Source organism: Gymnoscopelus microlampas, assembly GCF_963454915.1.
Source record: "Gymnoscopelus microlampas genome assembly, chromosome: 3".
Lineage (NCBI taxonomy): Eukaryota > Metazoa > Chordata > Actinopteri > Myctophiformes > Myctophidae > Gymnoscopelus > Gymnoscopelus microlampas.
Window position 1 is genome coordinate 46,371,323 of NC_139940.1, and position 22,923 is coordinate 46,394,245.

A 22,923-nucleotide genomic window follows, 5' to 3' on the forward strand; every position below is an offset into this window, starting at 1 on the left:
CTCATTATGCAGAATGTCCCATCTCAAGTTTTCAAATGTTTAAAAAATCTTTAGAAAATAGCAGATCTACAAGCTCACAATGCATGGCATTGCGACGCATTGTGAGCTTGTAGATCTGCTATTTTCAAATGGCCGAAATGTATATAGAGCTGAAGTGGTTAATGTATGTTTTGTAATAATAATCAAAATATACAAAGTAACTAGTAACTCAAGTTGTCAAATAATTGTAGTGGAGTAAAAGTAAAATATTTGCCTCTGAGATGTAATGGAGTAGAAGTACAGAAATTTGGAAGTACTCCAGTAAAGTAAAAGTACCTCAAAATTGTACTTAAGTACATACTTGAGTAAATGCACTTAGTTACTTTACACCACTGACTCTATCTAATGTTACCCTCTTATGTTTTTCTCTCTCATTTCTTTTTTTCTCTTTTTATTGTATTTAAATGTCCTTATATTGTGTTTTTCTTTTGGTCTGTGTCCTGAATAGGTGTTTCCTATCAAGGCGATAGGTGTTTAACTTTTCTTTCTTAATGTTTTATTGAATTCAAATGTTTCTTTCTGGACTGTTTTATATAAAGTAACATTGAATTGCCTTGTAGTTGAGATGTGCTATACAAATAAACTTGCCTTGCCTTAATAATTAGAGCAATACTATTGGCCAACATAATCGTTTACAGCTCCAGCATTCTGGTTGAGACTCAAACTTTATTACAGTCCCATAGGGCATTTATTTGCATGAGTTTAAAACACAAACCAGCAAAATGACTAAAATATCCTATTACAGTACAGAAACATGATTAATTGTTGTTTCGATATGTTGTGAATTATGTCCAAATAGTCATTGTTCATGTTTGTTACACCATTGTAACAAGACATGAAATGACATTTGGACCAAATGGACACATAAGTCCAGTTATAAATGGATAGTCAATTCAAATTTTAATACGGCCCCAACATGGTCCAGATAAAAAAAAAAACGGGAAAAAAACCGCACAATGCTTATTCTATATTTGTATTACTTTGTATTACTTATTATTGCTTTAATATGACTTATCCGTTATTTTAAGAAGGTGGCAGAGCTTCTACAGCTCCTTTTAAGGACGGGAAACAATAGAATATTTCCGTAGATGAGCTAAACATGTCTAAGGCACGGTCTGGGGCACATCTCAAGGTCATGACACATTATTAGTAATAATTATTATTGCAACACACATCCATAAGTTGGGATCACATCTATAAAATGTATTTGCAGCTTTGCATTAAGCCGTTTTTTGGGGCCCAAGTGATTTTAGGTATAAGGACAGGACAATATGGGTGTACTTTTTTTTTATTCCTCTGAATGTTTACACTTTTGGGTTATTGCAAAGCCACGCCACTAGAGGGCAGTGAACACATGTTGGTGATGGGTCAGAATTTAGAACTCTCATCACTCAAACAGCTAGCAGTGTTTGGACCACAGAGATGTTATGGTTCTCACCGCACACACAAACATGCAAATGCAAATAGCAGACTAACAGAAACACAAAAGTAAGGCTGAATATTGCACAGCCTACTTAAAGGACGACGTCACCCATTTTCAACCCAACTTTATAATTGGTCCTCACTAATGCTCATGATAATGTGGTACAATTTTTGTCCACAGTTCAGAAACCCGCCTACCAGTGACATCATCGATCAAATCAAAACAAACTTTATTTATTGAGCACCTTTCACACAATCTCAGTTAACCAAAGTGCTGCACAGGTAAAAGCAAAGCAATACATGAAAACAAAGATTAAGAACAAAAAACACAAAACATTCATATACAGGAGGGGAATCCATGCTAATAAAAATAGCAGGCTTTCTATTCCTGGAAAGTTCTTGCTATATTGGAAGCCATTGTTCTCGCGTTTTCTTGTTTGAAAAAAAAAAACATCTGCCTAACGATGATGTCACTGGTAGGCGGATTTCTGAAGTGTCCACAGGCACCTGCTGTCTGTTTATACATGTTTTGTTCATGTGGGAAAACAGTAATCCTACATGTGAGAAAAGCGGAACGAGGAATGCTCGTTTTTCTGGCGTGGGAGACCGGGGCCGGTCGGCGGCCGAGTCTCTTTGATGCTAGGCCCCTCGAGGGAAACAAAACACCCCATGGCCGCTGGGTTAAAACGCGTCCTCGAGGCTGGGGTGCCAATTTGTGGTGATTAGCGGACCAGGTCGGCCCGTCGGCTTCCAGTTTGTCCCATCGTTATCGTTTCTCTTTTTTTTGCTGACTCCAGGCTCCACCCCTTTTTGACCTCCAACCTCATTGTGAGCTTGGAGGTCCATTCAGTTGTTCTTATCAATGATGAACAAAACTCCTAACTCCACTTTTTTTCATTTCCTGAAAAATGAACATTTTGGAGTTAGACAAACAAAACCTGATACGCCTAAATATAGCCGGGGCGGCAGTGGCTCAGGGGTAGAGTGGCCGGGTAGAGTGAACTGCAACCGCAAGGTTCCTGTTCGATCCCGGGCTGGGGCGCTCCCCCAGAGTTAGTGTTGAGGTGTCCTTGAGCAAGACGCTGAACCCCTAACTGCTCCCGATGAGCTTGCATGGTTTCCTCTGCCATCGGTGTGTGAATGGGTAAATGGCACAATCAATGTAAAGCACTTTGGATAAAAGCGCTATATAAATGCACCATTTACCATGTCATGACTCAGACATAACGATAAATAAACCCGATCTCCATGTATAGGCATTATGGAGATCCGGTTGTCCTGTTGTCCAGAGTCCAGAGTTGTCCAGAGCCAAAGATCCGACTGCTATGTCCACATACTGTATGGTCATGAGCATATAAGGGACCGACCGACTTCAAACTCTGCGAGTGTATCGGCACGCACTCGAGGGAGTGCGGTGCTTGCTGTCGAGTCGTTCGCATGTGAGGTTGTCCAGAACCGCCGATCCAACCGATATGTATATATGGATATCCAGTTGTCCAGAACTGCCGGACACAGGTAGGCAGACAGATACAGAGATCTCCATATATGGGCACAAAAGGGACACAGACAGACAGATACAGCAGGTACTCTGACAAAGCCCCTGACACTATGACTCAGCGGTGAAAAGTAGGTCTCTCTCTAGATGTGAGGCTGAACTCTAGATGTGAGGCCGAATGTCTATTTGTATACATTTGAATATATTTAACACTGCCATCTATATTTCAAGTTGCCTAATAGCCTATGTACAGTACATTTAAATGATGAAAGGTAATGGTATCAAGTATCAACAATATTGAAATCATTTGCAATATTGATACAGAGAGCTGATTGTTGTGGTATACAATTTATCCTTTAGATGGCAGTCTAAGACCAAGACCAAACATTACACTGTATGAGCAAACTGGCTTTGTCTGAAATAGAAGAAGGTTGAATATTTTATAGTGCACTAAGAAACGGAATCAAGATTTTCTGATGATCTGGACTAGTTACCTCCAGTTGTTGGTCATAGGTTTTTAGACGCTTCCAGATTGGTATGTTTTTACTTTTAGATCAACTTTAGGTCCCTCAACTAAAAATACAAGTGAATTTTGTGTCAAAGTGAAAGTTTGACACATGATGCTTTCCACCCTTTTCAGTCAATGGACTTTGTCACTGAATTTATGACTTGATGTAAAACTTTGATGGACACTGACACTGTTTCTTCATAGACATGATCCATTATTGGCCACATAAGGTTGTCAGCATAAATGATAGCAGACTAGTCTGCTACAATCCATGATCGAAAGCCTCCATCCACACCTCCAACCTAAAAGTTTAAAAGTTTGGAGTCCTGGCATCAAACTAGTTGTGACACTGCATTCCTTTAATGTATGTTTTGTAATAATAATAATCAACATCTACAAAGTAACTAGTATAAGTTTTCAAATAATTGCAGTGGAGTAAAAGTACAAAATTAGTCTCTGATGTGTAGTGAAGTAGAAGTAAGAGTACTGAAAACTGGAAATACTCGAGTAAAAAATACCTCAAGATTTTACTTAAGTACAGTACTTAAATGTACTGTGTAACTGTCCCAGATGGAGAGACAGTGGTTTCAGTTATAATTATAAATATGTTTTGTTTATGTAAAGTTCATGTACACACTAGGATAAAATATGCATTTAATTATGAATAAATGGTAAATTGGGCAGAGTCACATGGTCAGAGTGAAGCCTGTCAATCAAGTCAGAAGCAAGCAGAGCGGACTTAGAGAGATCACGTCTTGAGAAACTCCAGAGAGAGAGACCTACAATTGCAATAGTTCTGCACAAGGTTCAAGAGGCGCACACGGTAAATGTTTATTGCATTCTGTGCCTTTCATTGATTTGTGATGTATTGTTGTGTGCATTGTTATTTGCAAGTTAAACTTTGTTTGGAAGACTTAATTGTAAGATGACAATAATTGGATGCACCTGTGTGGACTGACTAATCAGAGGACTGTTTCATAATGATTATGGATTCAACTGAACAAATGTATGTTTTATTGATTTGTAGTTTTCACGGTGTCTTGTATGGTCTGTATGGAGGAGTTTGGAGAGTTATGATGGAATAAATACCAGAAAAAGACATCTGTATGATGCGTGGGCATTTGTTGAACCTGGGGCAGCTACATACTGAGTTACTTTACACAGGGCTATAACGAGAGAAAAAGAGGCCTAATTAAAAAGGTATGCACACAAATATACATCTTTCACAAGAAAGAATCTAAAAACATACTTTAGATTTTTATTAACAGAAAACACACAATTTGATAATAATTCTAAATCTAACCCTGTTTTAAACTTGACATGACCCCCATTTTTTCCCATCCCAATGGTAGAGTCTAAAATGTGATGATAATGAGGTGTCATCTGGCGTTACCGTAAGTTTGACATTAGATGTGCAGTGACGCATTCATTGCCATTTATTTGTCAAGTTTAATATGATAAATAAACTTAATCCAGTCCAACGTGTTCAATATATCAGCGTATTCATGTGCATATTTATTATATATTTATTCATATTTAAATGTGTCCAGTTGAAGTAAAATAATTCTACTGTGCGTTTGTAGAGGTTGTATTACAGTAGCACCCGGCAGAGTAGCAGCGTTGCCATGTCCGCTTATTATAAGCGACTTTTGGCTTGTTTTTCTGTAAAGTTGCTAGTAAATATTATTGGTTAATAGTTGCGGGTTGCGTTTTTTTGGGTTTCTAAAGTGTAGTTGTTTATTTGGGCTTGTTTCTAAAGTGTAGTTGTTTCTTTGGGCTTGTTTCTATATCGTAGTTATTTATGTGGACTTGTTTCTAAAGTGTAGTTGATTTTAAGGCTTGTTTCTAAAGTGTAGTTGATTTTTGGGCTTGTTTCTAAAGTGTAGTTGCTTATTTGAGCTTGTTAACTAATGTTGTTTAAACCAGTGGTTCTCAACCATTTCCATGTCAAGGAAGGACCCCCAAATTAATATGTATTTGTCTGCAGACCGACCTAGCCCTGAAATATGATATAGTCGCTTGTTTTCATAGACATGGTTGCTTATTTCTCTCACACAGTCTGGCAACACTGCAGAGTAGCTCAGTGGTGTGACTGCACGTAAACAATGTGGAGGCTGCTCTGCTGTCAGAACGTTTTATGTAGATTATTTAAATTATTAGTTGTGGTTTCTTGACATAATGGAGACAGTAGAACCTAAACTCATCCTTGTGTTCAGTGGAAAACGAAAATCCGGGAAAGATTCCGTGACTGAATTAATTCATGAAAGGTAATAATTATTATTATTATTATAACCACCCCCCCTTACTTCATACTGTATCTTCAACCCATTGAATGTTCTGTGTGTGTGTGTGTGTGTGTGTGTGTGTGTGTGTGTGTGTGTGTGTGTGTGTGTGTGTGTGTACTATCTGTGTCATTTAATTTAAACTGTGACTTTGAGTACATTGAAAACTCTCTCTCTCTCTCTCTGGCTTTGTGTGTGTGTGTGTGTGTGTGTGTGTGTGTGTGTGTGTGTGTGTGTGTGTGTGTGTGTGTGTGTGTCATTTCATTTTAAACTGTTTGTTTGTGTACATTGAACTCTGTGTGTGTGTGTGTGTGTGTGTGTGTGTGTGTGTGTGTGTGTGTGTGTGTGTCATTTATTGTGTGTGTCTCTGTTATTTATTGTGTCGTGTGTGTTGTTTATTGTGACTTGTCTTTTAGACTAGGTCCTGATGCATGCTGCATCCTGCGTCTTTCTGGTCTGCTTAAACAGCAGTATGCTCAGGTGAGTTCCCTCTCAGCTTTCCTACGTTCTGTGTCTCCTACACTGTCTCCCTCTCAGCTTTCCTACGTTCTGTCTCTCCTACACTAGCCTCGGAATCCCAGCCTTTGTACTCCTACACTGTCTCCCTCTCAGCTTTCCTGCGTTCTGTCTCTCCTACACTGTCTCCCTCTCAGCTTTCCTACGTTCTGTCTCTCCTACACTGTCTCCCTCTCAGCTTTCCTACGTTCTGTCTCTCCTACACTGTCTCCCTCTCAGCTTTCCTTCGTTCTGTCTCTCCTACGCTGTCTCCCTCTCAGCTTTCCTACGTTCTGTCTCTCCTACACTGTCTCTCTCTCAGCTTTCCTACGTTCTGTCTCTCCTACACTGTCTCCCTCTCAGCTTTCCTTCGGTCTATCTCTCCTACACTTTCTCCCTTCTCAGCTTTCCTACTGTCTGTCTCTCCTACACTGTCTCCCTCTCAGCTTTCCTTCGGTCAATCTCTCCTACACTTTCTCCTTCTCAGCTTTCCTACGTTCTGTCTCTCCTACACTCTCTCCCACTCAGCTTTCCCACTGTCTGTCTCTGCTACACTGTCTCCCTCTCAGTTTTCCTACTGTCTGTGTCAATGGAGAAATACATATTAAGGGCAATTCATTTAGCAATTTAAAAAAATGATGATGCCATAATTCTTCTCACTCAGGCAAATGAATGTTTTCGTAAGGTTGTTCAAGGCACACCAAAGCCTGCTCTTAACAAACCCATGAAACGCATGCCAGTAAAAACATGATTCTGACAATCATGTTTTTACTGGCATGAGTTACATGGGCTAGATTAAAATCGTTCTAGATGTTATTGTTTAGCACGTGTCCACTCTCTGTGTTCATGTGTTCATGATGTTTAACACACTGTTCATGTGTAGGAACACAGCTTGGACTTCAGGGAGCTGCTGGGAGCAGGTGAGTATAAAGAGAAGTACAGAGCCGATATGATCCAATGGGGAGAGAGACGGAGAGAGCAGGACCCGGGATTCTTCTGCAGACTGGCCACTAGAGGCGCCCTACAGCCTGTCTGGGTAAGAGAAGAGGACACACACACACACACACACACACACACACACACACACACACACACACACACACACACACACACACACACACACACACACACACACACACACACACACACACACACACACACACACACACGGTATGACACATGCATTCTGGGATTCGACCATAACGCTGCTTGAAACAAATGCAAACAGTAGTCCCTCTTTGTGTTTTACAATTTACATTTACAATTTAGGTATTTAGCAGGTGCTTATCCAGAGCGACTTACAAGTGTGAGATCGGAATAAGCAGAGTAAAGTAAAGTGAACTCTAGTCAACAAACAAGGTTAATACTAGTCACATACAGTAAGTAGAGTGCAGCGAGAACAATGTAGTGCCTTAAAGAAACTATATTGCCAGCTAAAAAAAAATACCTAGCATCTGTCTAAACAACATGCTATCTGAATATCATTCTGCACAGTTGTCATCAAGAAAAAACTAATGAGAACGAGTGACCAAGATATGTTCTGCACGGTAAACTAGCATCTATCGAACAAAGGTGAAAAGAAGGGGTACAAGGAGAGTGAAGTGCTAGGGCAGGTGGAGACTGAAGAGGCTTGTCAGTCTTAAGATAATAGCGGAAAATCCCCCAAAAATTGGGAGTGAGTTGAATTTGACCTAAACAAGGGTTTAGAAATGAACTCATCAGTATCCTCCAGTGTCCTCCTCCTTACGGGTCCATTTGGCTTCATTTTACACTCTCAAGATTTAAAGATCTATAAGGGTCCATTTCATTACCAACTCAACATCATTTAGCTGGGGACTACCTGGAACCCCCTCAGGGACCATATATATATATATATATATATATATATATATATATATATATATATGTTCTAGTTCTTTGACTATTTTAGTTTTTGAGTTCTTTCTGTATTCTGATTCATGTATTTATTGCTGTATGTGAATGTCTATTCCTGTTGAATTACTGTGTTCTGTATCTCGGCTACATTGAAAATGAGGGCCTGCCCCTCAACTGTACTCCGAGCTGAAATAAAGGTTATGATGATGATGCGACAGGAGACTTTAAAAATAAAATTAAAATTCCACTGCTCCACAGCAGTTCTTACATGACACCAGGGGTGTAAAGTAACTAAGTACATTTACTTAAGTACACTTTTTAGGTAACACTTTTATTTCTACTCCACTACATCTCGGATCCAAATATTGTACTTTTACTCCACCACAATTATTTGAAAAATGTAGTTACTAGTTACTTTGTAGATTTTTATCATTATTACAAAACATACATTAACCACTTCAGCCCTATACATTTCGGCCATTTGAAAATAGCAGATCTACAAGCTCACAACGCGTCGCGATGCGACGCGTTGTGAGCTTGTAGATCTGCTATTTTCAAAATATTTTTATACATTTTGAAAACTTGAAATGGGACATTCTGCGTAATGAGCACTATTACTTTTGGTACTTTAAGTATATTTTGATGTCAATACTTTTGACTTTTACTCAAGTAAATTGTGTATACAATACCGGACTTTTACTTGTAACAGAGTATTTCTACGTTGCAGTATTGATACTTTTACTTAAGTAACACATTTGAGTACTTTTTCCACCACTGCACGACACTAACTTCCCCCCCCCCTCCCCTCCCCCAGATGATCAGCGACGCTCGGCGCCTGTCGGACCTGCAGTGGTTCTGGGAGGAGTACCCGAGTCAGACCCGCTGTGTCAGAGTGCAGGCCTCACAGCAGACCAGGGTGGACCGTGGCTGGGTCTTCACTGCTGGTTGGTGGGATAAACTCTGCAAAGTTACGTTTATACAAGAAACCATGTCATGGCTTTACCACTTAAACTCTATGCTGTACTTAGTTGAAGCTGCCAGTAGTACAGTGGTTTTCAACCCTTTTCATATCAAGGTCCATTATTTATTGGTCATTTGAGCCACGGAACCACCATTTGATGAGATTTAGACTCAGACCCAAGACATAGAATATTTTGTTATCGTTGGATACGATTTTGGCCACAATTCCATGCTGTATTGATGTTGGAACCATAGGAGAGATAACAGGCAAACATTGATCAAAATGACAATTCTTTAATTAAGTAATGCAGATGTTTAACAATAATTTAACTCTTGAGAGTAAAATGAAGCCAAATGGACCCGTAAGGGTGCATTTGGTTTCATTTTACACTCAAGAGTTAAAGATCTATAAGGGTCCATAAGGATAAGGATAATTCCTTTTAACAGGTTGTTCATGAAAGTCCTTGCGGTCTTGTTTCCAATGAGAACCTGTCAGCAATTAGGGGTTAAGAGTCTTGCTCAGGGACAAATTTCATTTCATCGACACATATGCTTGACCTAGCCTGGAATCGAACCTGGGGCAACCAGGGCCTCTGGCTCCCTAGGCAGGCTCACTAACCCCTCAGCTATGGCCGCCCCCATTTCATCACCAACTCTCCATTATTTTGCCGGGGACTACCTGGAACCCCCTCAGGGACCACTGGTGGTCCCCGGACCACTGGTTGACAACCACTGCTGTAGTACATGCACATCCACTTCAACGCCCAGCTGCAGGACAAATGACTGTTCAACATGAAGAATAGTAACGTCCGCACACTGCTTATACCGTATGCGTCGTTTGTTTTTCTGCGCTCTCGTTTTGATCACCAAGTCTTCATCAGGAATTCCTGATGCACGTTGACAGTGCAATAACACTATACGGTACATATAACAAGTGGTGTGCAATCTTTTTATGTTGACCTCATAACAGCCACCACAATGTGGCATGTTGTGAGCTTATAGATATGCTATTTCGGGTGCAGGACAACATCGTACGACTAAGTAAAAATCTGGTTTTACCATTCGTTTTTTTCCTGCAGGGATAGACGATGCTGAATCTGAATGCGGATTGGACAGCAACGTGGAATTTGATTGGACGATCAGGAACGAGGCCGACGCCCCGTCGCTGAACGACCAGCTTCAGCCCATGTTGTCTTTAGCTGAAACGGCAGCAGGACTGAAACAGACCAACCATCTTATAACGAGTGAACACTGAGACATCCTGTGGACCAGGAAGCAAACCACGTGAAGAACGACACATCAGTGTTTTCTGTGAGAATATTTAAAAAGCTATTTTGCTGAACAGTGCCATAGAAACACATTGTACATCTTTGACAAGTGAGAGACGGGGGTGGACTGAATTAAAGCCTTTTTATCACTTATTGGCTGTAATATTTCTGTGACAAGACAAAGCGTGACCTGTGACTGTTAAAACTCACTGATTGTAGTTACTACAGCTGTTTGTCATGGACAGTACAGGGTGGACCCGATTTCTGCTGAACAACTTTCAGCATATCGTCTCTGTAGGGTGCAAACCTCATATGTCCAAAACTGTTACTTTTCAGTATTCAAATTCAAAAGTAGCGAAAGTAGCAGATCTACAAGCTCAAAACGCGCCGTGTTTCGAGCTTGCAGATCTGCTACTTTTGATACTTTTGTGTGACGCTGTAGTATGATCAAGTAGGGCATTAATTTATGAAAAAAATACAGAACGTTAGAATGCCTGACAGCAACGATATGAGATATCCACTGGACTGCTGAAGCCTAATATGAAAAGATGACAGGATCATTACATACGTACATAAAAAGCATGTATGATGTGGTTGTAATCATCATGTTACAGGTTTGATTACAACTCCTCTCTTGAGTCCCGTCATGACAGGTCATGATAGCCTGACATGACTATACATTACCGCCTGATCACTGCACTGTGTAATGAAGAAATTACTTCAATATCACATTGTCTAATACATGATTACTAAATTGAGACCTTTTTATTTTCCTAGTGTTGAAGCTTATGGTGACAAAATGCTTTCTCTGATTGTTATTAATAATTATAATTATTTTCATTATAATGCTGTTGCAGCTTCTCATGTGAAGTAACAGGGTTCCCACTCTGCTGGAAAAGTCATGTCATTTCAAAATCAAGTTCATGTCAAATAAATGGGAGATTGGGTTTAGAAAAATCATGGCGTTTTATTTTCAACACAGGAATGGGAGAGCGTTCAAGTAACTGTGAGAGACCCAACATGCCAGCGAGAGGAAGTGAAACAGTGGAGTAGAAATGACATGTCTGCTGTCTGTATATAATAATGTGTTCTTTCCATCAGTATTGTTACTGACTGTATACTGTTGACACCATTACATCTGCGTTCTTTGAATGACACTGTACATGTTGTTCTCATTTCTATAATGAATTTTTCACAACATTCTGATATTATGAATTGTGGGAAACGCAGATATAATGGTGTAATCAATCGCAAATGCAAAGAACAAAGCGGTTGGATTCTTTGTCTCAATGTATGTTTCTATCATTACATAGGAACAATTCTTTATATTCATTAGAATATATGTAACACTACCATCTATCATTCAAGTAACATGTACAGAACATTTAATGAGGAATGGTAAATGCAGATGGTATGGTATCACCACAATTGCAATTGCAAGAGTGGATTCTAGTATGCCACAACCAACAGTTACACAATCTATCCACTAGATGGCAGTCAAAGACCACACATTACGTATACTGCACCGTTTTCAGTCTCTGAACAAACTGGCTTTGTGAAATGGAAGCAGGTTGAACATGAGAAAATGCAGACAAATTAACTGGATAGTGTTATTCTAGGAGATTGCACCGAGCATGAGAAACAGGAGCAAGCATTTCTGGCTGATCTGGACAAGTTAATTGCCTCCAGGTGTTTCTGTTTCTCCATAGACATAATCTTTGGCAACATAAGGTTTGTCAATGCAAATGTTAACAGACTAAGGTCCAGGTTGATAATAGTGAATTAACCCTGCAGAGGTGATTAATCAATAAAGTTTGGACTCTGTGCTGAATGCTATCCAATATTTATCTCTCCAGATGCACAAGGTGACATGCTTTTAAGACTAATGCCAGTGATGCTTCTCACCCTCCTCTACAGGATTGGGAAGATTTTCAGACCAAGTTTGAAGGAGAACAGAAGAGCTTTCATTGACAGGCAACCTGTAAGTATATGGGCTCGCCATCTAAACTGCAATTACTCTTCAAAGAGGAACATTTACAAATGTATGCAAAGCACCTGTATGTGCCGTGTGTGTATCTATCTGTTTGGCCCGAAAGCAATTATAACAGGTCATTGACAAGAAACCGTTCATGTTCCTCGAGAGCTTTGTAGAAAATGTCTTTGGCTTTTTTCCCACTGGAATCCAGTAATATATAGAGTTCCCTCATCTTCTCCTGTTTGAAGGGCTTAGACCTCACATACTCGTAGGCCTCTCGGGTGAGGACCCCCTTCACAAGGAGCACGTCCAGGATGGGTGCCACCATGGTCACTCTCTGAATCAGGGAACACCGGTGCAGGTTGACAAAGTCAATCACTAAAGCTACAGTAGGGGAATGAAAATTGATTAGTGGGGACTTTGTGTGTGTGAAACAAATTAATCACATGTTTCTAAACATTGTACATTTGAAGATGTAAAGATGTTACATCCCTCAGATACTGGAACAGTGTTTGTAGAGGCCTATCTCAGTTTTGGGAATTTGATGTATATAGGCTACAGTAACCTTAGTTGTTGGTTCCTACAAGTTTCCTAACTATAAAAATAGCCTATAGGCTATTTCAATATGTTGTAGGATAGACCAATTATTTGTTTACTAACATTGAGACTGGACACACAGGTGATTGTTTCACACAATCAATTCCCAACATGTTGTTTTGGGGTGCGCTGGTTTCAGCACACCCCAACCCCCTCTTGTGTGTTGGCTAGTGAGGCGTGTCCTAGCGAAACCTGACATAATGGGTTTCATTGCGTGCATACTGGTTGTGCGCATACTGGTTCTTATCAGTGTGACGTCGTCTGTTAAGGGATCTATAGGGGAACCCAGTCATGACGACTTAACCATAACGTTGTTGATTAAACAAAATAAATTATAAATGTAGTTTCAAGTGAGATACTTTCCAGAAATTCACATCATAGACATTCCCTCTGACTATCCCTCTAAATTACCCACAAGTTTTCCCATACAAGCTCTAGCCATATAATGGGGTTTGATTGATCCAATTATTTCTTCTTACGTAAAGAGAGTTTCACAGAATTCATCCTGAACAACAGACCATAATAATCTGGAATGAGTGATGTAAATTACTGTTTATTACTGAGTATAGCTAGTTGGATATACAGTAATAATAGGTCAGAGTACCATGTTCTTTCCTGGTATAAGATTATTTCCTAATAACTGTGTTTTAGGAAAACCATTTAGTTTTTATTACTGTCTAGTTTCCTTTAGGTTTATACAGTATGTATTTAATAGATAATGATGTATTACTGTATATACTAGGCATTTTTGTGTGTTTATACATACAATATGTACGCAAATATCTAGGTCTGTGATGACAGCTACTACAGGGGACAGATTTTACATCACCCTGACAGTAAAACAGTAAATGGGTGTCTGTAACAACTCTATAACACCCCCCCCCCCCTCCACACACACACACACACACACACACACACACACACACACACACACACACACACACACACACACACACACACACACTCGCTCCACGTACCATCATCTGTTGTGGCCATTAGAATAGCTTTAATGTTGAGAGAGATTCCACCAACTGTCCCCTGGCCTAGATGGCTTAAATGAACAACAGAGAAAAGGACAGAGAAGGGAAGGGGGGAGCACAGTGAGAGAAATGCAAACATAAACACACAGTATGAATGTAAAAATACATAATATATTCTCATTGTGGCACACACACACACACACACACACACACACACACACACACACACACACACACACACACACACACACACACACACACACACACACACACACACACACACACACATGCGCGTGTGCCTCAGACAGACTTTGTTTACATTGCTTATCTATCTCTTTCCTCGTACTCTCTCTCTCGCTCTCTCTCTCTCAAGAACAAAAGGACCATTGAGCAGGACAATGTGCTGTGATTCCTAACTGTTTACTATATAGAGGTTTGAGTCGCAGGCACATGTGAACATCAAAATGATCTGTATGTATCAGGTTTCAGGTGGAATGCTAACAGTAATAGATCATTCTGTCTACTCACCGAGTTTGAAGCGAGAGGGAAACGCGAGTCCGTCCAGATGTGTCGGAGAAAAGAAAACGATATGCTATAGATAAAGGTGTGATGTGTAAGATTCTCACATTCGACAACGCTTGGCTTCTATTGGCCTAGAAGTAAACAAGAAAAACACTCTCAGAACTAGCTTTACTAGAGCCTGAGGACAGTCTCACATGCTTCCGGGTTTAAAACTGGGCGGAAACAGATTTTCCCTCTATTGTATAGAACCAATCCAAAGCCTTGTAGGGCTGTGTGACGTTGTACAGAAATCCCCTGCATAGGAGTTATTGTTATGCCGGCAGGCGTGTCCTTTGTCCCCTAGGCTGAATGCCCAGATGGGACAGATTCCACCATTCTAGACTGTCTAATGGGACATCAATTTACTACTGAAAGAGACAGACAGACAAATAATGATATGGAAATAACGTAGTATAAAATGATAGACAGACAAGTGAGCGAGTGAGTGAGAATGGAAAAAAGAGGAGAAAGATATCAGAGATACAGTACATAGAAAGAGAGCTTTGAATGATGATCGGTTAAGGACATAATATATGATCATAATGAAAACGAATGCTGTAGATTTATATTGTCACCACTTAAGCCCTATTCAGAAATGTTTATAGTTGTTTTATGTTGCATCATGACAAGATAAGGATCTCAAACAATATAAACCTTTGATAAGAGTTTCTCATGCCATCTTGCATTTTGAGGATGTTGAGCAGCCAAAGGCATAATAAACTAAATAAATACTAAACAAAAGCCTAGCACACCCCAAAAAAAACTCCAACCACACCCCTTTCTCTTCCCTGGCAACTTGGTACAGCCTGGCAAGGTCATTGACACTCTTAAAGGAATAATTCACCCCCCAAAATACTTATTTTCTATCAATTACACACGCCATGATGCCTGTTATTTATTTTTTTTGTCGCATTGGCTGAGCCAATAATTGATGACCGGCGGATTCTCTGGTAGGAGACTCAAAGAGTCTTTATTTTATATTGTGTAAAATATCCATAGACTTTCTACCCGGAAATACCTGTTTGTTTACAAACATTCAAACACTCTGAGCTGGTCTATACAGTGGAAAGCGAACACATACTTATGTAGGCTATACTCTTTCCCACTATAGTGCTAACTTTGTGTGACTGCATGCTTCTTCCAGCGGTGAAATGCTCCTTTAAATGCAGATAACATTCATGATATAATGTCATTGTTAAGCATACAATCAAGATACAATAATGTACAGTAGCAGCTAAATAATAATAATAATGATGTAACATTGGCTATTGGATTGAAAATGTGTTTGTGATCTGTTGATTTTTTAGAAAAGCTCAGTTCACCATACCATGTTTCATTAGTTTTTTTATTTGAGAAATGATCAATCTGTTATGAGAATGAACAGCATAGGAAGTGTTTTCCACTATCTCACTCTATAGAAACAACTGTTGTTATATTGCACACAATAACTTCCTCTACCATGTTCCGTCCAGGATTAGATCAACTCGTATACAGTATATAAATCAGTGTTTCCCAACCTTTTCTGGATCCGGGCCCACTTGCCCACTTGCAATATCCTCACGACCCACCAGTGGGCCCTGGCCAGTGGTGGAAAGTAACTAAGTACTGTACTTAAGTACAATTTTGAGGCATTTGTACTTGACTTGAGTATTTCCAATTTCCAATACTTTTACTTCTACTCCACTACATCTCAGAGGCAAATATTGTACTTTTACTCCACTACACTTACTTGAAAACTTTAGTTACTAGTTACTTTTCAGATATAAACTATGATATGATGAAACATACATTAACCACTTTAGCCCTGTTTTATACCTAGGCTATTTGAAAATAGCAGATCTACAAGCTCACAACGCGTCGCATTGCGATGCGTTGTGAGCTTGTAGATCTGCTATTTTCAAATATTTAGTACTTTTACTTTTGGTACTTTAAGTACATTTTGATGCCAATACTTTTGTACTTTTACTCAAGTAATTTTTTTATTCTGGACAGAGTATTTTTTATATTGCAGTATTGGTACTTTTACTTAAGTAAAGACTTTGAGTATCTTTTCCACCACTGGCCCTGGCCCACAGATTGGGAATCACTGGTATAAATAGTTCCCCCAATATTCAACCTAGATCTATGCCATTGAGCTACAGGTATATACAGTAGGCTGTTGATTTAAGCACTGGTAGAACACCAGAGTGTTATACGCGTCACTTATTTCAGGGATTTCCACAGAGATTTCAAAAAGATATGACATGAAGGGATAACTGCTGCTTAAATTATATTTCTAACCTGCTTGACTAGGGAAATTAGGATAACTACTGTGTATTAGTAAAATAAAATAAACATGAGTAACAGAGTGAAATGAGCAGTCCATCAGGTATAAGTCTGAATTGGAGCTTCAGGGTTGGACATGTCCTTCAGGGTAGGTCTCCAAAGGTCTTGCGGCGAGCTGGTCCAGTCTCTTTGGGCTCTTGGTCTTTCCCCATGCCTTCAAACATCAGGATCCTTCAAACAGAAAACATGCCAAACAGCCAAACGGTCAGTTAGACCATTATGCTCCTAGTGAGTGCCCCTGTCTTGTCTCACACATCTCTCCTCTCTCTCTGCCCTCGGTTTCCTGTCTTTATCTCTCTACACTGACCTGTCTTACACAGGGCGTACAATGCCAAAACCAAAATATACTAAAAGAAAAACAAGTCGGCTGATGGGGGGAAAAGGGGGTATTTTATCACAGTGCAGTACATTTGTAGGTGAATTTTGTCCTCTGCATTGAACCCATCCTAACTATTAGGAGCAGTGCATGGCACTACTAATACAGCGCCCAGGGAGCAGTTAAAGGTAGGGTAAGTGATATATAAAGTTATTTGTTAAAAGGTTAAAGCACTATATTCTGATAGTAATCATTGCTATTGCACGTTTGCTCAGTAACAGGAGTCTCCCTGTCTCTCCAGCTCTTTAATGAACAGAAAATACATTGTCAGGTAGGTGACACATGTTCAGCCAATCAGGAGAGAGTACCCATTTATCAGCTTAATTTTTATAGTGTTCCAGTTCCAATTTTTGTCTGCTCATTTCTTTGTGTCATCACTTCCAATTTCACTTGTTTAATCTGTATCCTGATTGAGTTCTCTATCCTGATTGGATAAAATTGGTATCCCGACCTGAAAATGAATGATCTGTTTAATAAAGAGCTGGAGAGACATGAGACTCCTGTTACTGAACAAACACTCTGTAGCAATGAGTACTCTCAGCATATAGAGCTATTTAACACTTATTTTAACCAAATAAAATCACTTACCCTACCTTTAAGTGTCTTGCTCAGACACACTTCAAAACATAGACCTTCTGATTCCCTGACGGCCTCTCCACCCATAACACTACAAAATGCTTCGTAGGCTATATGGTTTCTTGTTTACAAACCATCACAGGGTGTGTGCACATTCAGGGGGCAAAACCACTTTGACTGAGTCATGCACAGCAATCAGCTGTGTGTGGTTACAGTTATCTAGAGCAGTGAGCTGCAGTGTGTGATCACATGACCTCAAATACAAGTGCATGTAAGAGTGTTACATGCACTTGTCTGCCAAATGTCTGCCAAATAAACTTACTGTAATAGATAGACAGATAGACATTTTTCAAAACTTTTCTTTGGTGCAGAAGTCAATTTTAGTAACCGTACTACCAGCTTCAAACAAAAGTATGTTTTTCAAGTTAAAGGAGTAGTTCACCCAAAATTGTTTTAGTTTTTCTCACATTCTTAAGCCAATAATTTGATTACCGGCGTCTCCTACCGGAAATACGCCCGGTCATCAAATTATTGTCTGAGGAATGTGTCAAAAACTAAAAAACGTAACTATTCCTTTAATAACCATCAGCTTTTTATCATCCTGCAGCCTCAGTTTAACATGTGACACAACTCTGTGGGTACCCACTCAGCAAACCAAATGAAACTGTTGTTGGACTCACAGTTTGAGTATGGCGTTCCTCTTCCCCAGCATCATTTTCAGGAAGTCTGTGTAGCTGATGGGTCGGAGTTTCGTGTCTTGCGCCGACCCACCGACCACCTCCGCCATCATCTTTTTCAGTTCCAAGTGGGTTTTGGCCACGCCCAGCTTCTCCAGCATCTGTTTCAGCCCCATCATGTCTACACAGCAAAATGCTCAGTGTTCATTTAACTCTGAGAGTGTATAAATGTAACCGAATGGGCCCGTACGGGTTACATTAACACTTATACTCTCAGAGTAATACATGAATTAATTTGAATTAACAATTAAGTGCAGTTATTTGGAACTATAATCTGAGAACAGATCTTTATGATCTGTCATTGCTTTAGTTTAAAAGGACAATACATCCGAATGTATCCATAATATGTTGTTTAGCTGACAAAAACAATACATCATAGGGCTAGAAGACCCTTATCTGTAAGTAAAGACAGTGATCCATATTTTACCTAACTCTCCTTGGTCATTGAGATCAAACTCCATGTATTTTTCTGCAGTAAGAGAAGATGTAAACATCATTAATGGACGTGTCAGTATGGATTAAAGGAAATTATTAACTGATAATATTACAGTGTATCACATATTAAGTTTATCCTCACTTTTAAACATTTCAAGCTTGGAGGCAAAGTCTTCCACTTCTGCATACGCAGGATCTGACAGAAAGGTCTTAGGAATAGAACATGTTAGAAAACTACAGTGGTGAAAAAAGTACTCAAAAGTTTTACTTGAGTAAAAGTATCAATACTGCAATGTAGAAATACTCTGTTACAAGAAAAAGTCCGGAATTCAAAATTTACTTGAGTAAAAGTACAAAAGTATTGGTATCAAAATGTACTTAAAGTACCAAAAGTAAAAGTACTCATTATGCAGAATGTCCCATTTTAAGTTAAATCTTTGGAAAATAGCAGATCTACAAGCTTGTAGATCGGCTATTTTCAAATGGCCAAAATAGGGCTGAAGTGGGTAGTGTATGTTTTGTAATAATAATCAAAATCTGCAAATTAACTAGTAACTGAAGTTTTCAAATAATTGTAGTGGAGTAATACAACATTTGTCTTTGAGATGTAGTGGAGTAGAAGTAAAAGTATTGGAAATTGGAGATACTCAAGTAAAGTAAAAATACCTCAAAATTGTACTTAAGTACAGTACTTGAGTAAATGTACTTTGTTACTTTCCACCAATGAAAACTACGAGTCACTCATACATCTTCTTGTGTTCTCATAAGGCCTAATGACGTCACTAAAACCGTGACGTTTTGAGCGCCGGGGTCACGTGCCGAAAATAGCTGATCTACAAGCTCACAACACGGACGCGCTTTGAGCTTGTAGAACGGCTATTTTCACCACGTGACACAGGCAGGCAACAAAGTAGAATAGTTAAGCGTAACAGTTCCACACACACCTCATTAACCAAGTTAAGCTTTTCCTCTTGCTGAGACTTCAGAAGGCCATATGTTTTACCGCCTGTAAGACAAAGCACCTCATTTATTTAGCATGTTCAATATGTAAAGGAATGAAACCACTTGACATATTATTTACATCTAAAATAAATAAATAATAGCCTGACAGAAGGCCGTCGGCTTAGGGCGGGCCATACTCAGGTGCTAAAATGAATATTAAGGAAATCCAAAAAAGAGGGGTGTCTATTTTATGTGTTTTTTGATGGAGAGTTCAAATATGACATTATTTTTTGGATAGGACAACTCTTACCTACATTTTTTTGCATTTTTATATCGCTAACTGTACCCGTTCTAATTAATTTATAAGATATTAAAATCCAAAGGAAATCCTAACATGTGGGGTGTCTAAATGATGTGTTTTTATATGGGGAATTCAAATGTGACATTATTTTTTAGGTGGAATAACTCTAACCTACTTTATTTTGTACTTCAAAATGACTAATTTTGCCCTTTTTAGCCTAATTTTAGGATATTAAAAGACATAAGGAAAATACTTTATATTTATTCACAATGGAAGTGCATGTATATCACTGGATACAATTATGAAGATCAATTATCACTTCCTGAACTTTGCTAGGTTGTACAAGTCCTGCTTTGACGCTTTGCCTTAGACATCAGTCTCCTGCTGGTCTCCTGAGTCCTGATCCCTCCATCCCTCTTTTCCTTAGAGAAGTACGTAGAAGAAGCCTCAGTCACCATTTTGACAACCCTCTCAATGCTCTGAGTGTGGCAGGGCCAGTTGGGCACCTCCATGGGATGACAATGAAGTTTTTCATCTCCGATGTGTTTAGTATGCAAGTGAGAGGTGGCTCTGACACACCTTCTGACCAGCTAATCAATCCACCAATGCTGGAAGCATCATAATTGATCTCAGTTGTCCCTATGGTTCTTACAGAGGAGTCCCCCAGCTGAGTGTCTGGGTCTCCTTCTCCCCTGATGGCCAGGATTCCCTCCACCCCCTCAATCCTCTCCTTCTGATCCTTAGCGCTCAGCAGTGTTTGGAGGGTGGATTCATTATGGGCATACCAAGCAGATCTTCTAACAGTTGGCATCACAATGTCCAGTACCTACTTCCTCTGGGACTTCAGGCAGTCCAGCTGAAACAGGATGTGCCTAGGCCCTTCAATCCAGGACTCCTTGATCTTCACATTGAACCAACATGGATAATACACTCCAATGATGTATTCCACAATGAACTGCAGATTTTTCTGATTCTTTCCTCTCAGTCCATGCTTTGACACCCAGAGCCTGAGAAGTCTGTTTGCTGTGGTGAGCCGGTGGCTGTGGTTTACTGGCCCATTGTGGCCCAATATCCAACAGATCCAGCCTTGTAGGAACCACTCTGTCTCCGAATGCACAAACAATTTGATGGCCATAGTGTTGATCAGTCGAGAAATCTTGAATGACCTTGTAAGGCAGCTTGATCAGTGAAGGGCCATCAGAGATCCTGGTAAATTTTGGATTGATATCCAACTCTGTAGCTGAATCAAGGAGCTTTAGTATTGGTCCAGATAATTTGTTGACAGAGTAGGACCTTCAAGTTCAACAATGAGCCAGCGGAGGGGCAGTTCACCAGTGTGTAAGTTGCACACCAACCAGACCAGGTGTCTTCCCATGTGCAGCTCCAGCTTCCTCACAATACTCCAGCTTTTACACCACTGTTGACATTTGTTGAGTCTCCTCCAATGGCCCACAAGGTCTTATGAAAACCTTTCTCTCTCAGCCAAGCAAAAAGGACCTTAGCAATCTGCACTGCATGTGACTCCTCTTTAGTTGCTGTTTCTGGGGTAAAATGGAACATATAGTTGCTGCCAGGCTCACTGACAACACTATGTTCTTCCCTCATCTTTGCAGGAAAAGATTGGTCACTGCCCTCAGCTTCCATCATTACATTGGTCAGGTCAATCCGTCCATCAAAGAGGATGCAGGACTCACGCGCCCCCCCCCCCCCCCCCCCTCCTTCCTGCACTTCTCCTCAAATTCATCCCCCAGCTCTCGTATCAACTTCTCCTGTGCTATCTTGACCTTGTTTTTATCAATCACTTTTCATAGGGTGTCTTCTGTGATGATTCAATCAGAGCCGCAGTTGCTATTGCTGCAGTTGGCCTGAGCGAATTAATTACAAATTGATAAAACAATAATCAACTGCAAATGTATGTAGGTTAGGTTTATCAGAATTGAAACATTTCTTCAGATTTGTGTTTTACACACAAACATCTGTTATTTGAACAGGAATTCTTTATAAAAGCCTCCCATCTTAAGTTCTGTCTTCGAGAAGAAAATCGCTAATTAATCAAAGAAATGGACAATAATCAATTGCAAATTGATGTAGGTTAGGTTTATCAGAATTGGAAAATTTCTTCAGATTTGTGTTTTACATGCCAACATCTGTTATTTTGAACAGGAATTCTTTATAAAAGCCTCCCAAAATATTTTTTTCTTATAGAAGAAAATCGCAAATTAATCAAAACATTTACAATAATCAACTGCAAAAAAATGTAGGTTAGGTTTATCAGAATTGAAAAATTTCTTCAGATTTGTGTTCTACATGCCAAAATCTGTCATTTGAACACCCCTCTTTTTTGATTTTCAAAAAAAAAAAAGTATGGCCCGCCCTACCGTTGGCTATAGGCATGCATGGGCAGACAAAAACACAAATAGGCAGAAGACACTTACCTTGAACATTCTTCGCCATGTCTGTTAACTAAGTGAATAAAAAGAGTCCAAAGTGCAGCTGAAATATTAAAGTGAAAGTATGGTAGAGTTATTGTCTGTGGTGTTGCTGTAAACTCCTAAAGGGTGCAAGAAAAGGAAGTAGGAGTGATGCTTAGCTTGGAGTTTAGGCCAGCATGTGACCACTTTGTGAAGTTCCCTTTTTGTATTTATTCTGCACAAGGACTGCAAATAAAAGCTGACACACTTTGTATATTTACACTCTGTTCATACAGAGGCGGACATTTGTTAACATTTCTATCAGTTTAGAGGCTAAAATTGTATGTTTTTCTTCTTTTTTCT

General features: G+C 39.6%; 2 protein-coding genes and 1 long non-coding RNA gene across 4 annotated transcripts; 1 reads left to right on the forward strand and 2 right to left on the reverse strand.

Annotated features, from left to right (window-relative positions):
• The first annotated feature begins 5,562 nt into the window (after positions 1–5,562).
• Positions 5,563–10,792, forward strand: LOC311041504 (phosphomevalonate kinase-like). Its single transcript, XM_084051907.1, has 5 exons — positions 5,563–5,731; positions 6,163–6,226; positions 7,125–7,277; positions 8,931–9,060; positions 10,156–10,792. Exons 1-5 carry the CDS (start codon positions 5,643–5,645, stop codon positions 10,329–10,331), a joined length of 612 nt encoding a protein of 203 aa, XP_083908033.1. The 5' UTR covers positions 5,563–5,642; the 3' UTR covers positions 10,332–10,792.
• Positions 10,793–11,313: 521 nt separating this feature from the next.
• Positions 11,314–14,611, reverse strand: LOC311041505. The gene is made up of 3 exons (XR_014600421.1): positions 14,425–14,611; positions 13,894–13,967; positions 11,314–12,703 (listed from the first exon to the last, which is right to left on the reverse strand). It is a non-coding gene; the product is annotated as an uncharacterized lncRNA (long non-coding RNA).
• Positions 14,612–16,340: 1,729 nt separating this feature from the next.
• On the reverse strand, positions 16,341–22,705 carry LOC311041152 (allograft inflammatory factor 1-like). Of its 2 annotated transcripts, XR_014600355.1 has the most exons (7): positions 22,585–22,705; positions 19,851–19,912; positions 19,049–19,115; positions 18,899–18,940; positions 18,415–18,592; positions 16,660–16,953; positions 16,341–16,592 (listed from the first exon to the last, which is right to left on the reverse strand). XR_014600355.1 is itself a non-coding variant. In XM_084051668.1 (6 exons), the coding sequence occupies exons 1-6, from the start codon at positions 22,601–22,603 to the stop codon at positions 16,866–16,868; spliced, it is 456 nt and encodes a 151-aa protein (XP_083907794.1). In that variant the 5' UTR covers positions 22,604–22,705; the 3' UTR covers positions 16,342–16,865. The 2 variants fall into 2 exon arrangements, 1 of the variants encoding a protein (XP_083907794.1); XM_084051668.1 differs by having other exon boundaries at positions 16,342–16,953.
• Between the last annotated feature and the right edge of the window lie 218 nt (positions 22,706–22,923).

Excerpts from the sequence above, each read along its gene's own strand:
- LOC311041152 (XM_084051668.1), bottom strand. Across the intron at positions 18,593-18,898 it reads CAATGACCAAGGAGAGTTAG|ACATGATGGGGCTGAAACAG; the intron begins GTAAAATATGGA and ends TTTGCTGTGTAG. Across the intron at positions 16,954-18,414 it reads AGGAACGCCATACTCAAACT|GATCCTGATGTTTGAAGGCA; the intron begins GTGAGTCCAACA and ends TTCTGTTTGAAG.
- LOC311041504 (XM_084051907.1), top strand. The coding sequence starts at position 5,643 with ATGGAGACAGTAGAACCTAAACTCATCCTTGTGTTCAGTGGAAAACGA. Across the intron at positions 6,227-7,124 it reads TTAAACAGCAGTATGCTCAG|GAACACAGCTTGGACTTCAG; the intron begins GTGAGTTCCCTC and ends GTTCATGTGTAG. Across the intron at positions 7,278-8,930 it reads GCGCCCTACAGCCTGTCTGG|ATGATCAGCGACGCTCGGCG; the intron begins GTAAGAGAAGAG and ends CCCCTCCCCCAG.